The 17641-nt window shown below is 39.4% G+C and overlaps 1 protein-coding gene across 1 annotated transcript in view; it reads left to right on the forward strand.

Annotated features, from left to right (window-relative positions):
• bcar3 (BCAR3 adaptor protein, NSP family member) overlaps positions 1 to 17641 on the forward strand; it is an 80589-nt gene that overhangs the window by 5808 nt on the left and 57140 nt on the right. The window contains exons 2-3 of the mRNA XM_041792169.1: positions 11323 to 11521; positions 12123 to 12359. Coding sequence (XP_041648103.1) covers positions 11331 to 11521; positions 12123 to 12359 — 428 coding nt within the window. The 5' untranslated portion in view covers positions 11323 to 11330. The remainder of the gene's footprint in view (positions 1 to 11322; positions 11522 to 12122; positions 12360 to 17641) is intronic.

The raw sequence follows: 17641 nt of genomic DNA on the forward strand, positions 1-17641 counted from the left end.
TAATAAGTATGTGCTTACCATGCCAAATTACAGAAATACTGGTGTGCCTCTTGTCTGATAAGCCGCGAGGTTGACGGTTAAGAAAGAGAGCGGAGCAATATTTTGCCCTCTCAAATTGTCTGAATTAAATGATCCTCTGGGGGCCAGATCGGAAACCGGGGGGCCTGATGTGGCCCCCAGGCCTCCAGTTGATCAACTCTGCTGTAGCAGTCTAACATTTAGTTAGTAGTGGCATTTTCATGGCCACTATTAACAAGATTGGTCAGTCACGGTGTCACAGCCCCTGCAACAAGATATGTAGCTACCACTATAAAATCGGGAATTTCTCTTTTTTTGCAAATTGTTCGAAATATTTGAGAAATGGAAGGACTTAACTAAAAGAGCATTATTCAGTGCAAAAGTCCTGGATTTGTGGCTTTAAGTAAAGAAAACACTCAGAATAGGTGTGTTGTAATAGAAAACAAGGGTTTGCTCATGATTTAATGCAGTTTTTCTGCATTAAATCAGATAGTAATCCCGGATAGTAACACAGTTTATGATGAATGAGAGGCTGTTTCTTCACAAGTGAAGGATTTTGACTTTAATTTTCGGATATATTTTACTTTATTTTAAGGAGTTCAGTGAAGTGAGCCATTTTTGACTAGGCCATTGGAATTGCAATATGGATTTCTGCAATTTTCAAAGGTATCTTTGATATCTTCTTAGGGTGAATTATGTCCAATATCCCTTTCCAGTGCTATTCTGATTTATTTGCAGCTCAGATGTCCTGTTGCACATTTTATTTAGAGATGTAAGGTTATTTTTGTTTGTGCAGAAATCGATTCCAAATTGGAAGTGACAACCGAGTCAAATGAGTCAAAATAACCACAATTCAGTATGTCCAAAAACATTCATTGCTATTTTTGGCTCTTGAGACAAGTGAGGTATGCAGTAAATTATGACAATAAGAGTTAATACTTCTTCCAGCTCTGACTGACCCCTCACTATACATAGAAAACACAATTTCACACCAATCAGACTCTAATCTGCAGCTGTTATGAATGAGCAGTCATGCTTTGTATGAGTGTGTAGGTGATGTTTGAGGGGGGACAACTATGCAGAAGTGTTAAAGGGAAACTTGTGCAGTGGGATTTAATAACAGCCTTATTAATACGTCGCACACACTCAGAGGAGAGCCCACGCACTAAAGAGCGCAGCAGGACACCCCTCTCTCTCCCTCACTCTCTCTCGCTCTCTCGCTCTAACAAAGACCGGCTCTAAACAGTGGTCATGTGACAGTTGTTCCCATTGTTCACTTCTGGCCAGGGGTGGTTTTGCTAATGCACTGGTGTGAGTGTGTAAATGTGAGCGTGCCAGAGCAGGAAGACACTTTAAACCCCGCTGGAGGAAACCCCTCATTCCCAGGCATGTGGATGTTGTTTCCCCCATTTAGAGCATGTTTTTGTGTAAACCAGAGGACTTTGGAGATTTCCTTTATTCATATTTGGATCACCACACATGCAGAGTAAACTATGCTGCTGAAATAATCAGTCAAATAGGACCTGTTGAACCAAAATTTTGATCAGCCGTCCCTAAAAAACTTATTTTAAAGTGAGTGAAAGAAGGATTTCTGACTGACTGAGCTCACCATGAAAACATTTAGAGACATTACGTTCCACAGATTATGTCCTTAAACTCAGTGGGATATAATTAGAAAAGGAAGGAGAGGGATTGAAAAGTAGCAGAGAGAGAGAAAGAGCTGTTTGTTTTATTTGCAGTAATCCTTTATAATAAGCTGCCTGCTGTCTAAATGTTTATACTTCCATTTCCTCTTCCTGTTAATCTGCACTTGTTTCCCACCCAAGACTTTCTGTGTGTGTGCTAGTGTTCCCAAACCAAGGATCTCAGCAGTGGGACTGCAGAAAGCCTCGAAATTTAGTTTGTGGTACCACGCTCAAGGAAAGCACCTTTGATTCACCAGAAAGTGTCTGAGAGGATGCTGAAGTTGCAAAATTTGGAGTCTGTTCCCTCTGTTTGCTTCATTACTGTGTTCTTTTGAAGAATTTCTCTTGAAACCTGAAACCTGAAACCCTAGAATTTTTGTCCTTTGGAGCCTGAATAAATAATAAACTGATTCTCATCTCTAAGATGTCAAATACAACCTCTTTTTCTAAAATGATAAGTATATGAGGTTTTAGGTGTCCTATGGTCCCACTCTGGATGCTGTCTTCAAGCTTTGCTGTCTTTAGATAGTGTTGAAAGCAGGGGTCAGAGTGTGAGGAGGGGTATTTGCAGATGACGTCAGGTCACAGTGAAGAACTGCAGATGGGGACAGGAAGTGATCTCTGCAAAGAGATGCATCAAAGCTGTTTAAATTGCGATAAAAAAAGAAACATTCTGAGTACGGTTGGCAATTATTTGAAATTCAGATTCACTCCCAGTATTTTCAAATTGTAGAAGGTGCGATATGTCATCTTTAATACATTTTTTTGTAAAAGAGAAATTATGCTCTACACCTGCAAAGCTGATCTCCCATGGTTCAACCAATCAGGGCACATGTGCACCTGTTGGATCATCCTGACTACCGTTCCTCTCTCAGCCTGTGCAGCTTTTTCACATTTACGGTTATCTATCTTGAACTGCTACCCTTGCTTTAGTGGCAGCTACAAGTGTTGCTGCTCTGCCATCAGATGCTTCACTCAGATGGTGTAGATGGTGGGTGTTTGAGCATCCTACAGCTCAACAAACTCACTGAAAGATTTGAAGGTTGAAGGGGATCCAGGTTACCTGACTGGACGCTGTAATCCACAGGTGTCTGAAAGTTCATCTCCAGGTGTGTAGAACTTGATTACCAAGGATTAGCTGCAGCTGTGACCGTCCATGAGTGATAGCAGCTGAATTTAAACTGAAGTGGATGTGGTTAAAGTTTTACACCAGCAGAATGTCATCTGTATTTTTACTCTAACTCTGGCAGGGCCTGGTAACAAATACAATCAAAATAGAGTACATTTTACTACTCTGAGTGAAATATATTTGACCCTGAAAAATTACTGCCTACATTTTCCTGTCTTGGCACTTTTCAAGAGCTGTCTGTAAGTAGCCTAATTTGCATTTAATTAGCCTAAAACCTTGTTTTGTTATTACCTTAAGGCTCATGAAATATTACTTTTTAATCTTTTTCTCCTTTCCTATTGATGCAAACCTGAGTTCCTCTCTTTCTGACACCAAACTAATGTCAGTGCATCTTTGTGATTGCTGCCTGTTAGGGAAATAAAGCTGGAATTTTAGGTGTTAGGATCCATGTGAAGAAAAGTAACAATTTGGCCTGCTTTTATTCAAAGTTATTCACAGATCTTTTCCGTAACTTAACAGACAGTGATTTTCAACAGCATCAACTTCTTTATAAATGAACTTCAAAGCTTTATCCTGGGTAAAAAAAAAAAAAGAAAGAGAGAAAAAAAAACACAAATTCAGTCAACAGAGATAAAAGATAACTATTTCAGATATTCATTACTTGCATTATTCCAAGTCCAAAAATCATGAAATGTGCCATTTTGTCAGAAAATGACAAAAAAAAAGATGTCTAGAAATGTTTGTTACTTATTATTGACCATTTGACAACTTTATTTTGAAAATCTCTTTGGATGGGGATTGCTGCTCACATGACGTTAAAAACTACATGCAGAAAAATGCTTTCATGTGTTCATGTATCTGCATTATGGATTCTTATTTCAGTATTTGCATTTTTAATTGTAATACCTTTATTTATTTATACCACATTTAAAATGGGGGTTCTTAAGGTGCTTTGACATGCTTAAAGAGCATACAGATCCAAAAATGAAAGAATCCAAATCAGCAATATCTCTCTGCTATCAATAATAATGGTTGGATATGCTTCTTTACCTCTGAGTTTATGCAGTACACAGTCTAGAGTTAAGGTACGTTTAATGATAACTAATATCTAACTTTACATGCAAAGAAAGCCCAACAAGGGCACTCATTGGTCTCATTTTTATCTGCAGAATTCAAATGCCCACATAAACATACCAATATTAAATAATAGGATTCAGACGCTTTACCTCTTAACCCATTGTTCAAACTAACCATAACATTAAATAAAACAAATGCGTCCTGATTTGAAATAGTTGATTCATGTTTAGGTTTAGATTTCCTTTAAATTCTTCATGAAATGGTGTTGTTATGTGAGCTTAAGTGGCAGACAGACTCACCGCTGCTCCTACTTACTCCATGTGTGTGTCACCGGTGTGTTTTATGTGATGTGGAGAGATGTAGCTGGCGGCTGAACAGCTGTACGGAGAGGAGGATGAGACCGGCAGAGAGAAAGACGAGAATAAAGTCTATTATTACGAGAGGTTGGGGGACAAAAGACAGAGAGAAGATGACGATGTGGAGGAGCAAAAGAAGAGCTGACATCATGATGGACAGGAGGGAGGGAGGGGACGTCTGAGGGAGGAGGAAAGGGACATACGGTGGTAAAAGAAAGAGAAAGATGGATGAGCAGGAGGGAGGCAGAAAGAGAGAGGGGGGTTTAAATAAGGGCAGAAATAGTGATGACGATAGAGGGAGGAAGAAGGAGTGAGATTTTTCTCACTTTGCCTGACCCTCATGTTGAATAATTCACTTTTTTAAAAGGTTCATGTGTGGACTATTCATGTGTAAGTGCTGTTTCCCCTCAGTGAGAGTCCGTCCTTTCTCCTCTGCAGGGTGTGTGTGTATTGGTGTGTATTTGTGGGTGTCTGGCAGATGGTCAGGGCCACACACACACACACACAGCTGACCGGCCCTGAGGCTCTTATAATGGCTTCTGCTCCTGTAGTCGCTCTGCCCCACCGAGGAATCCACTCTCTGACCTGGCATGCCTTAGCAGGGCTTTACACTGTCTGTGTTTGTGTGTGAGTGAGTGTAAGTGTGTGTATAAACTTTAATTGTCATGCTGAATAGTCCTGAAGTGACCAGCTGGTCGTCTCTAAAGCTGTGGTTGCATTTTATTGACATTCATCATCTTAAGCTGCTGCCGCCACAATAAAGCTGGATTTAGGGACATTTCTTTTCCATTCATAGTTTCCTCCTCTAAATGAGCCAAATCTCAACCTTGGTAATCTATTTGTAAATATAGCATGTTTCTCCTTTCTTTTACTAACAAAAAATAGCAGTGTAACTAAAATAAAGGCTGTAGATGTTTGCTTAGAGTGATAGCTTTGGTTGATTTGGCTACAGATTTTCCCAGGATCAGCAAAAATAATCATTTAAGAAGGAAACAGAACAGACACTTTGTGCATTCATTTCAAAAATAACCCTCCTGACAGGGTGGAAATCTAATCTTGGGAAACTGAGCCATACAATGGGCTCTTTATGGAATAATATTATTTAATTGATATCATCAAATACCAGTCTTGACCTCTTAAGGGTACAGCAGCAAATTTGTTTTCAAGTCGTCATCACTACCCGCTTAGGGCTCTGACACAAGCCTGGTGCAAAACAATTTGGCTTGCAGATTTACTATTTTCCACCTGATGCAGCTGTCATTTTTACATCCCACGCTCAGGGTTGGTTAAATAGAAAACTTAATTCTCCTGTTAGCATCCATGGGTATGCTGGTCTCAGACTTAGGAGTGGTCAGGCAGAAAGCTGCCACCCTTGGGTCTCAGTTGGTGTTTGGGTTGCAAAGCCATTTTCAGGGGGTTACAAATGTATGCCTGAAAAAAATATGTGGCTAAAAGTCTCTTTTTTGCCTTCATCTTGAAGGATTTGTTTCAGTTTCTTTGATTTGTAGTGTCTTTGGTGCCCCATTTTTCATTAAAACAGCTGGTTATGATTGACATTTAAGAAGTCTGCATCACAGTTTGCTGTGGTGGGCACTAGATCAGTTAAGAACCACTGCCTTGGACCACCAAAAACCTGGTCTAAAGACTTTAATGCACATATGCAGATTGCACAGCTCCACTGTCAGTATCAGTGCATTTCCTGATAAGAGAGGAAGGTGTGTTTTGTTTCTGTTTCTCTGCAAGCTCTCTGGGCATGTTTGATTCAGTACATAAAGAAACGTGCAGATGTGCACACATCGACAAACTGTCAGGCAACAAGGAGTTGAAAGTTGAAAACTTTAGAGTCAATGTACTGTCATATTACATATGTCTATTATACATTGGTTTCTGAACAGCTGAGGATTTCAGGAGAGAAAATAGATTGTTAAACCTACCTTTACTTGATGTAAAGCTGACATGCATTGCTTTAATACCGCTCTTGTCCAATCTCATTAGTGTCTGGAGATTTCAATAATCAATGAAGTTGCACTTTTGTTCCTTATACAGATGTTGGCTGGTTTCTGTCCCCAGATCTTACAGGGAATCAGAGCTGTTGTTTAGCCTGGTTTGATTCATGTCACTCCCAAAATACACCCATTCATACTCAAGCAACTTCATCCAGGGGTGGATTCAGGATGTTTGAATGGCAGGGGCAAAAAACAGTAATGTGGCCCCAGTACCCAAAAAGATCTCATACATTCATGTTGACGAAGAGAAAACTTCATCATGTTTTGTCCACTGGAAGTGTATGTTGGAGAGCATGCTGTCGTGTATTGTCCACTTGTGGGCACCCTGGAGGGCAGTTTATTTCACATTACCCCCTGGACTAGACTTATAATCCAACCTCTTTGAGCGCTGCGCCTTGGTCTGCACTTGAATTATGAGGCATACAGTTGGCAAAATGTAACTGGACAAGCCAGAGCAGCCCAAATTTACACAGCATTTTTCACATTGCCAAAATCATGCTTTTACACATGCACAAAACACCGTAAAGTTTTCCTTATTTTTTGTGATGAGCTGTGTGAGTGCATGACAACAGACATTTTTTTCCATGTGTCCATCTGAGCCATTCTTGTGAACACTATTTCTCGAGAACACTTTGAGAGCTTTTCTTAAACTTTTGACCTTTATATGTGGACTAATGCAGTTGTACATTTTGGTGTACAAAGTCAAAGACCAAGGTCAAATATGAGCAATTTCAATAATAAAAATAAGTTTTTTTTTTTATTTTGCATAAGCCTGCACTTGGATTTAAGGTGGACAGATCAGATTTCAGAGGCCAAAGTTCATAATTTTACGCATCAATTTGGCTGTCTTATACATTTAACTACCTCTGTAATTTAAAGTTAATCACAAAATATGAACCTACACTAATCACACAGACACCAAAACCACCCAGTCCTTCCTCTTGACCCACCATTGTCCAGCTATCATATTTTTCATAGAGACATATAACCACCAGGCAGTAGTGCTAGTTCCTAACCAGCATTAGTAAACAGTTCTGCATATTATGAGTCTCTTGGGGCTGCTTTTAACCCTCAGGCCCCCTTTAAAAACAGACACACTTTTCCCTTTAATACCCTTTTAGGTAACTGCATAAATTTAAAAATTAAAAAAAAAAAAAAGGATTTTTGTGTGCAGGGATTATAAGGCTGGGATTTGCGATGATTAGCACCAGCACTGATTTTGATATGATTGTTGACTGATTGTTATTTTTTGTGAAATTACAAAAAATACAAAAAAAACTCACACTGTCCCCCCCTGCAGCCCTTAAAGAGATACTGTAAATAAAAAGCCTTCATAAATAATAAAACTATGATACAAGAATATTACATTCCAATTATTTTATAAACTTTTTGAAGTCTGAAATCATATACCTTTTTATCGATGCATTTTTCAACACATTTCAGTGCCTGTTTTGTTTACACCTACACACTCACCTGTACACACACACACTCATTTCTTAATACACAATGCATTCTTGCAAACATGGAAAAATGTCAACATCTGTAGTGATTTTTTGTGTGTGCATTTTTTTTGCTTCTTACTGACAGGGTTACAGTGGAATTAACAGGATTTCATATTTCTGTATTGCAATGGCAGTAGAATGAAAATAGATGGTTTTAATGATGGGGGCCACAAAGGGCTCTAGGGGGAAGACTGTCAGTTTTTTGTCTACACAGCAGAAAATGTTGTCAACACAGCGTGGATCCTGAAATTCCAAAATTCATTATAAATGAACAGATTTGTCAGATAGCCTTATCTCAGCATGATCACAGCCAGAATAAGAGCAAAAACACATTAAAGGCCCTACAAGCGTTATAGGAGCGCCTGAATGTGAGGGATAAATCTAAGAAAAAACGCTTGGGAGAATCTTGCTGAATGAGTCCTTGTGCTCTCTCCTTGGCAGGACTAACTACATTTAGCACAGCCACTTCAGCGCCGGCCCCCACGGTTTCCTCTGCACTTTCTCTGATCATAATCAGGCTGCACAAACACAGACACAATAACAAACACCAGCATGGTTGTTACGCTCAATTTTCAGGGGAGATGAGATTAGAAATGGTACCAGTTTGTGGAATCTCGTACTGCCCAGTCTGCCAACGTGTCTGTCAGCTGAAGATTCATTTTAGTTTGTACAGTGTGACAAACTGCAGCCTGCTGAGTGATTCACAGCAGTCCACTCATCGTCACACAGCAGGGGAATTTATCAAGACACTGTGTGCTGTTTTCCTTCACTACAAACCTATCTGTCAGTCAGGTTCCTACTGAGTGTTTTTATCTATGTCTGTTGGTCTCGTGGGGAAAGAGCTAGATCATCAACAAAGAAAAACACACATGAGTGTATTTCGATTTTTTATACATTTTTATCCCTATTTTTATCCAAAAACATCCTTTTTGAGATGCAGTTTCCCCCTTTAAAAAGTGTGCTTGTTAAAATTGCCTGCACTGTGATAGATATATGAAGAGGGTTCATGTAAAGGTACAGAGAGACTGTATTTTTTTTTTAAATATTGCCAGGAAATTCCAGAAACACAATGCTAAGACAACAAAGCAAACTGGGATCAGTGGCTAAACCTAATGACAGGAAAACTGGGCCTGCGTGAAAAAAGAGAAAGAGCTGATTTCAGAGTATTGATAATGGGGCAGAGGAGCAAAGATTTAGACTTGTTCCAGAACTCTGCCACCTTTTTCATATCATGTTTTAAAGTGATGCACTTCTAGTTCCAAAAAAGCTGGGACAGTGTCTAAAATCCAAAAACAGAAAGCAGTGATTCGCAAATCTCATAAACCCATTTTGTTTTCACAATAGAACAAACAACATATCAGATATTGAAACTGCAACATTTCACTATTTCATAAAAAAATATTAGCTCATTTTGAGTTTGATGGCAGCGCATCTGAAAAAAGTAGGGACAGGCCATGTTTACCATTGTAGCATCCTCTCTTCTTCTAACAGTCTGTAAATGTCTGGGAAGTGAGGAGACCAGTTGCTGGAGTTTTAGGAGAGGAATGTTGTCCCATTCTTGTTTGATGTAGGATAGCTGCTCCTAGCTGCTATTTTCGTTTTATGGTGTGCCAAATGTTTTCCACTGGTGAAAAGTCTGAGCTGCAGGCAGGCTAGTTCAGCACCCCGACTCTTCTTCTGTGAAGCCATGCTGTTGTGAGGGATGGAGTATGTGGATTGGCATTGTCTTGCTGAAATATGCAAGGCCTTCCCTGGAAAAGACGACGTCTGGAGGGGAGTACATATAGCTATAAAACCTCTATCGGCTTTTCAGCATTGATAGTTCCTTTCTAGATGTGTTAGCTGCCCACACCACGGGTGCTGATGCAACCTCAGACAATGACAGACAGGGATTTCTGGAAGTGTTACAGAGCCCAAGGGCCCCAAGATCACAGGAATCCAATACTGACCTTCAGCCTGTCCCTTGTGCACAGGGATTTCTCCAGATTCTCAGAATCTTTTGACGATATTATGGACTGTACATGGAGGGGTACTCAAAATCTTGGCAATTTTACATTGAGGAACATTTTTATAATTGTTCCACAATTTATAGACCCGGTTTTTCTCAGATCTGTGAACCTCTGCCCATCTCACTTTTGAAAGACTCTTCATCTCTAAAACACTGCTTTCATACCAGTCATGTTACTGACCTGTTAACCTATTAACCTACCAGCATTGGTATCACTTATTTTTCCAGCCATTTGTTCCCCCATCCCTACTTTTTTGAAAACAAGGTAATTATTTCTTATGAAAAGGTGAAATGTCTCAGTTTCAACATCTGGTACATTGTTTATGTTCTATTGTGAATAAAATATGGGTTTATGAGATTTGCGAATAATAGCATTCTGTTTTTTTATTTACCTTTTACGGAGCGCCCCAACTGTTTTGGAATTTTGATTGTGAACAATGTGTAATTCTGGCTTTTAACTACTTAAAGGTAGAAAATAAATTACCTTCTTACCCCCTTAGAAATTTTATATTTCAAATTTCAAAAGGAAGGCATGAAAATAGACGTAGGCCTACAGAATTAGTTGGGATTGGTTAACCTTGGATGACTTGGTTTGTGTTTCATAAGCAGACATCATCATTAAATGAAGCCAGTTAGTAACCAGTTAAAAGCTTCCAACATTAATCTAAATTTAAAAAAGGAAATAGTTAAATTAACTCTTTAGATGTCATTGTTAGAGTCCCAGTGCTAAGCTGTGAAGCAGATGTAATGAATATAAAGAACACCTTAATGTCCCTGCAGCCTGTGTGGTGTGTATTGATATGTAAGATGATGTTAAGAGTGTGTGTGGTTATATGAGTGTTAGCAGCGTTGGGGTCAATGGGTGCAGCTGTTGTGCTCACTCTCTTTGTGTATCGTGTATCACAATATTTCATCTCAGTGGCTGCAGGACGTCAGTGCATGTTTGTGTGTTTCAGGTCACATTTCTTTACCTTACACCTCACCTCTGGCTCTGGTTACCATGGTTACATAACTGTGTTACAGATGATATAAACCACCCCAGGATGTTCCACATTTCTTTATGAGTTTATCGCCTTAACTGGATTTCCCTCTCCTATCTTCAGCCATTAGGTGGATTATTGTCTGACTCATGCATTTTTATGAATGTGTTTTATTTATAAAATTAATTTGATTTAATAGTTGTGATATTGATAGTGGTGTTGTATGCCACTTATTAGTAGAGTTTGAAAATAAGACTTAATATAACTATAGTTTGAATGCCATTTTGGCAGGTTTAGCATCTATATCACTTTTATTCAATATACAAGTGGAAAACACCCATTTATCTCTCTACTGCTTGCACAGATGTTGCAGTGTTAAGCTGGATATCCCAAGCTTGATTCAGTTCTCATATTGTAATATGTATAATTTATATTACTACCACATCTATTTAAATTTTTTAAACTGTACTTGACAAGAATAATGCATAAAAAAAGGTTGTGTGGTTCTGATTTTAGGGTATATTCCATAAAGTCTCATATTTTTGTGTGCTTTCTCCTCAGAGTTGAGGATGATGGCTGAGGGGCGTTTTGCCAGCCTGCCCAGGTCCCTGCACGCTCACCACCACACCCTGGGAGGGGGCTCTGCTCACCCTGCAGTCCCCTCCTCCCCCCTCGGTGTCTCCAGCAGCAGCACCTGCTCCTCCAGGAGGTTCCAGGCCTCCCTCGCCTCCTCCATGGACCTCCTCAGCTCCAGACCAGGGTGAGTTTCAGTCTTTCCTGCAGGATAATTTGGGCATTAAGGATTCAACTTAGCTGTGAAACCAAAAATGTTCAGACTAACAAAAGAAATGTCAGTTTCCAAGGAAAAGAGTTAAAAATAATCATCTACTTCTCTGTTCTTAGCTGCTACTTCTACAATTGTTTGGACAAAACCACAAACCAAAACCTGTGAGGAAATCCCCAGAACTTCTGGGAATATCATAAGAGTCTGCCTGAACACGAGGAAAATGTGTATAAGACAATACACAAGACGGCTAATACTCACCATATGAGGATGTGCAGACTTAAAATAGCATCTTTATGTTAAGGTTACGAGAAGAAAAATGAAAAATGTTCAATAAAGTGTGGGAACAAGCTCATACGACATGTTTAAGTGATGCAAAAATCAAAACTCACACCTGAAAGGGTATTTTTATTATCCATATGAAAAGGCAGAAATGTTTTGTTTTATAGCATGCTTAAACAAAAATTAAAAATGTTTTATGAAACTTAAAATCCCAACGTAAAAGTGAAGGAATGGTGAAGGAAGTGGCACCAAATAACAATGGAAAAACCTGTGAAACTTTTCTCTCCTCCTTCAGCCTTCCTCCTGGCAGCAGCGGCAGCCTATCAGAGCTTCCCGTCTCTTCCTATCAGCCAATCTCCATTCACGGAACTCTGCCACGACGTAAAAGAGGAGGGGCTAACATCAACCATGGCAACTACACCTGGGACCCCAGAGCCAATCACATGCAGCCGATACTGGCTCCTGGACACGTAACTAAACCCCTGAAGTCCCCGCTGGTCCAGAATATCATTGATGACTTTCATGGTTACAGGTAAACAGACACAAAAATATCAACATGCAAACCAGAGTCAAGAGGAAGAGGCTTGTTATAGTGGAGCTCATGGTTATAGGAATAAGTGATTATGGGTTCATATTTTTCAGATTTCAGTTGTCTTAGAACAAACACAAAGACTGTTCTGTTTTCACATCTAAAGGGTGAATGCTGATTTTACACAGATAAGGATTCTGCAGATTGAGGCAGATTAAGTGTTCAGCATGGAGGCTAGTAACCCAAAGACAGAGTTCTCCTGATCCCGACAGTAAATACTGGGTTAACTTGATCAGAATAGGATTATTGTTAAGTAACATTACTGCACCAGAACACTGACTGATAGCTGACAGTGATCCTGATACCACTGTTCATGTGACCTAGCTGTTAGCTAATTAGCACTTTAACAACAACATCCCTGCCTTTTTATTGTGGTGTTGGAGAGAAACAGCAGACACTCTTCAGCAACCTGGCAAGTAACTGGATGGACAAGCAAATAGGGTACAGTTAGTGCAGTATGTTTGTTTATAGTCATCTTCCTGGGTCTAGTCTTGCCCGGCCCCTCTTCTTTCTAACGAGGACTGGTCAAGTAGCACAGTGTAGTCTGAAATGTCCGTCGGTTAAGTCATGAATCTCTGGCTCTGTGATCTCCTAATATGATAGAGCGACCATCGTAACAGACAAAAAAATCTCATAAGAGTCCAACATGACTAAAACTTCAGATTAATACGTCACTTTTTGTGTTTGTCAGGTGATGTAAGCCTGTAAGCGCCAATGGTATAAGACTCCCTCTATGCATGCATTTTCTCTCATGTTTGAACACATATACAGATCAGTTAGTCTAACAGGTGACCTTTTCTGCCCTGTAAAATCATGATTGACTCAGTAAGTAGATGAAGTGCATTAAATCAACCGCATACAGCAGATAAACATGGGCCACTGATATCTGTTCATGCAGCATCATTTACTGATGGCTGATGTTTGTCAACAAGGCCCATAATTTGTGTTTTTGGTGTTTGCAATTGTTTGCAGGTGCAAGAATATGTCATGCTCTGCAATGGCAATACCAGAGGAATGTTTCTCTGTGATTTCATCATGCGCTACTTTTGCATTGCAATCACTTTCTGTGGAAAACATGATCTTTAAGCTTTCTTTCAGTTTTTGTTGGATGTGAATAGGCAAAGTAAAACAGGAAAAATGATCATTTTAATTTGATATAAAAATGAATGTTACACATAGGGGGCAGTGAACTATGCAGTACAGGAGTGGTTCTCAACCTTGAGGTCGGGACCCCCATGAGGGTCACAAGACACTGAGAGAACATTTTTAAAATTACACTGTTGCCACTTAACACCAATTTTGCTAAATTTTAACCCATTTTCATCTCTTTTTCCCCACCAATTTTGCTAAATTTTAATACATTTTTGCCACTTAAAACACATTTTTTCCCATTTCAAACCCTTTCCAACACTTTTTTCTGCCTGTTTTTGCCACTTCCAACCACGTTGCACCTATTGTTACCGCTGTTGACCCATTATTACCTCTATTAACCACTGTTTTCCACATTTACTGCCCATTTCAACTGTATTTCACTATTTGATATGTTCATTTTTACCAGTTTATCCAATTTCTGCAAATTTTTGCCCACTTTTCTGTCTTAGTTAACCCTGTTTGCCAGTTTATATCTTTTTTTATCCCATTTCACCAAATTTTCCACCCATTTTTGCCAATTTAAAGTCAACTCATCCACTTTTTAATTCCCATTACCACTATCTATGGCCGTTTTTGCCACTCTAACCAATTTTTGCCACGTTTTGCTTATTTTTTTGCCAATTTTATGACAGTTTTGCCACTTCTAACCAATTTCTGCTACCTTGAAAATCCAATTTCACCACCTTTTCCACCAATTTTTCGCCATTATTCACCTATTCTAGCCTTTATTTAACCCATTTTATTTCTGTTTTTGACAAAAGGGATTTGAACCCATTTTTTAAGAAGGCTATCCACCACACAAATTAATAAAAATGATACTTGCTTCTTTGTTAAGAGTGGTTATTTTTCAGGTTAAAGCACATGACTGTTCTAGAATGTGCATGGCTGTATTCAACCACCTTCAGGTACAGTGGGTGGCCCCAGTCTCTTGCACCTTTATTTTTGGGGTCGCAGGCTGAAAGGGTTAAGAATCCCTGCTGTACAGGACTGGAACTGGTATTTTTCATAATTTCAGCATAGTGTCATTTCTTTTTCAAAATGACACTATGCTGTTTAAATAAGTTTTTATAGTCCATTTTTGTGGGGTGTTGTGTTTTTCTCTATATCTAACACATCAAATTAAACTTAAAAATATAGAGTTTTCATTTTGTAAAGTTGAGGGAATGCTGAAAAAGATTATACAGAACTTGAACATGGTTTGCATTTTCTGAGTGTCTTCTTTTGTCAAAAGAAAACAAATAAAATGGCAAAATAGCCCGTGGACCTCTAAGGGTTAAGCTTCATCGATTATATTTTGGAGAGCAAAGGTCAAGGTCAGTGAGCCTCATATGGGACATCTCAAGCATGCTTTTCTAAAATGTAAATGTAGAAGACAAGAGAAAAACTGCATAGTTGCAAAGTTAAATACAATAAATGCAAAAACAAAAGATAGAAGGTATTAAGTGAGACGTCTTAGAGACGGATCCAGTGGGTTAAAAATATTACACTGGAACAATGGATGTTCAGATATGCTTCAGCATACTTGTGGTCGTGTTTGTTGTGTCTTAATTGAAACTCATTTCAGCCGCTGTAAATCCAGGCTGTCATCTTTTTTAAAAGGAGGAAGCTACAAGCTTTTCTGATCCATTTTTAAGCCTTCAGGCAGCCAAAAATCATCTGTTAGAGTCAGAATATTTTGGCACTTCTGACTCCCTGAGAAAACACTTAACTTATTCAAACTGTTAGTCCTCAGAGCGAGGGCTCAGACAGAGATCAGAGTTGGATGTAGTGAAGCGAGTCTGTAAAGAAACCCTTAGGGTGTGTAAGAATTATCTCAACTTCAGAGGGAGCACACACACAAACACACACTCTTCATCCCTCATCATGTCTTCCCATCTTTCTGTGTCGAGTGTAGAGTTACAACAGACTGTATCTGATGCAGCCAGCTTTGTGTAGCCCCCAGCAGTTTGGTTACCTTTGTAGGTCAGGGTGTGGCAGGACAGATCACAGATTCTGTGAGCTCTTTGTCTGCTCACTCCATCTTTCTGCCTCTGTAGAGGATACATTTCATACACAGCTGACATACAGGGGGACAATTTGTCCGGGTCAAATTCAACCTGTGCAGGTGGCTGAAGAATTAAACTCTTAGTCCTGTATTTGATGTCTTTATTATGAAGGCGTTACAGATAAGTAGGCATTTTGTTCTGCCTCTTACTTTTGAAATACCTGCAAGATAAGAACACAGTCAGGAGTGTTTCTGCTCTTATTCATCCATTAGAATAAGGTGTACTTGTGTTTTAAATCAACAAACACTTGCATAGTAAGGTTTCCATGCATGCAGAGACGATTTAAGGACATTTAAAGTGGTCTCTTTGTTTACCCACAGCTGTATACTCAGTAGAAATGTTCAAATAAACAGTAGCGTTAAAAAATTCCAGTCCTCCCTCTCTGCTCCTCTCGTGGTTGTTTTGAAGCTCCAGACGATTCACACTGGACTTTTCTATAAAAAGATGAAGGCGTGTGCGTCTCAGAGGAATGCAACCATGAGCCGTTCGATCTTGACTTTCCAGAGCTCTGTCAGCTGACCTCTGACCCCTGACCTTATGGTTCACTGGCTCCTCATTGGTCAGTTTATCTTCTGATGACTTCAGAAGACCACCAGGAGAGATTGAGAGGAGGGGGGAGGAGAAGACAGACAGCAACAGACCGTCAGCACATGCTTCTATTTCTCTTATCGATAAGAATAAGCTGTGTGAGCTCATCATTTATCTTTATTATTGATTTACTCCTTTAGTCCACATCAACTCAAGCCAAGAAAGCACCAGTAACTTTAAAGAAATGATTTTTAGTAGCAGATGAAGCCAAGCCCTAATAAAGCACATATATTCCACCAAAAATGACTTTAGTGTCAGTTAAGTCAGCTATTCCAACAGTAATCAAGTAAAAGTCATGACTTGTATTATCACACTCAAATGTCAAATTTATTCTCTGATATTGATTGTAATTAAAATTCCGGTGAGTTTTTTTTTTTTTGACATGAATGAAACTGACTAAGAATGATGAACTATTGATGATCAGTAGTTCCTAACAATTTCTTTGAAGCCCCCTACTTGTACTTTAAAAAAACCAAATCCTTCTAGAATTCATGTGAAAAAAGCACCATACTGTTCCCTGAGATTGACATATATTTCAGTTGATTTTAATCCCAGACAGACTAAAAAGTATGGCTGAGGACTTGCGTTTATATTTTTGATTGTTCAATCAACGGGCCAGAAAATGCAGAGGCAGAAATAAGGAGGGTGGCGAAGAAAGCAGGGATAAAGACAAAGATGAGGATGATGGAGGAGAAGAAAGCATGGACAGAAATTAGGATGATGGAGGAGATGAAAGTAGGAATAAAGAGCAAGATGAGGATGATGTAGGAGAAAAAAGCAGGGATAAAGAAGAAGATGAGGATGATGGAGAAGAGGAAAGCATGGACAGAAATTAGGATGATGGAGGAGAAGAAAGCATGGACAGAAATTAGGATGATGGAGGAGAAGAAAGCAGGGACAGTGAAGAGGATGATGGAAGGGAAGAAAACAGGGACAGAAATGAGGATGATGGAGGAGAAGAAAACAGGGACATAAATGAGGATGATGGGGAGAGGAAAACAGGGACATAAATGAGGATGATGGAGAAGAGGAAACAGGGACAGAAATGAGGATGATAAGGGGAGGATAGTAGGGATTAGTAGCAAGAAGAGGATGATGGAGGAGACAAGCAGGGACAGCGAGTAAGAAATAGGGATATTAGAAGAGAAGAAGGCAGGGAAAAAGGGGGTTTGTCTTAGGGTTGTGAAGAGGAGACAAAGGTGAAGAGAGTGAGGGGAGTGGAGATTAATTTCTTGCAGTCGACCCAGGATTATGGCTAGAGAAGCTCACCCATAAATAGAGCTAGACAGTTGTTCGCAGACTGGCCTATAAAGACAGACTGACCAAAAATGGCACCCAAAGATAAAGAAGGCAGGCCATTTCCAAACTGACTTCAATTTTCTAAGTCAGCCATTGGGCGTGAGAAAACAAGAAGAGTTGGGCCTGTTTATATTGAGATTG

The sequence above is a fragment of the Cheilinus undulatus genome, linkage group 7 (genome assembly GCF_018320785.1).
Source record: "Cheilinus undulatus linkage group 7, ASM1832078v1, whole genome shotgun sequence".
Taxonomy (NCBI): domain Eukaryota; kingdom Metazoa; phylum Chordata; class Actinopteri; order Labriformes; family Labridae; genus Cheilinus; species Cheilinus undulatus.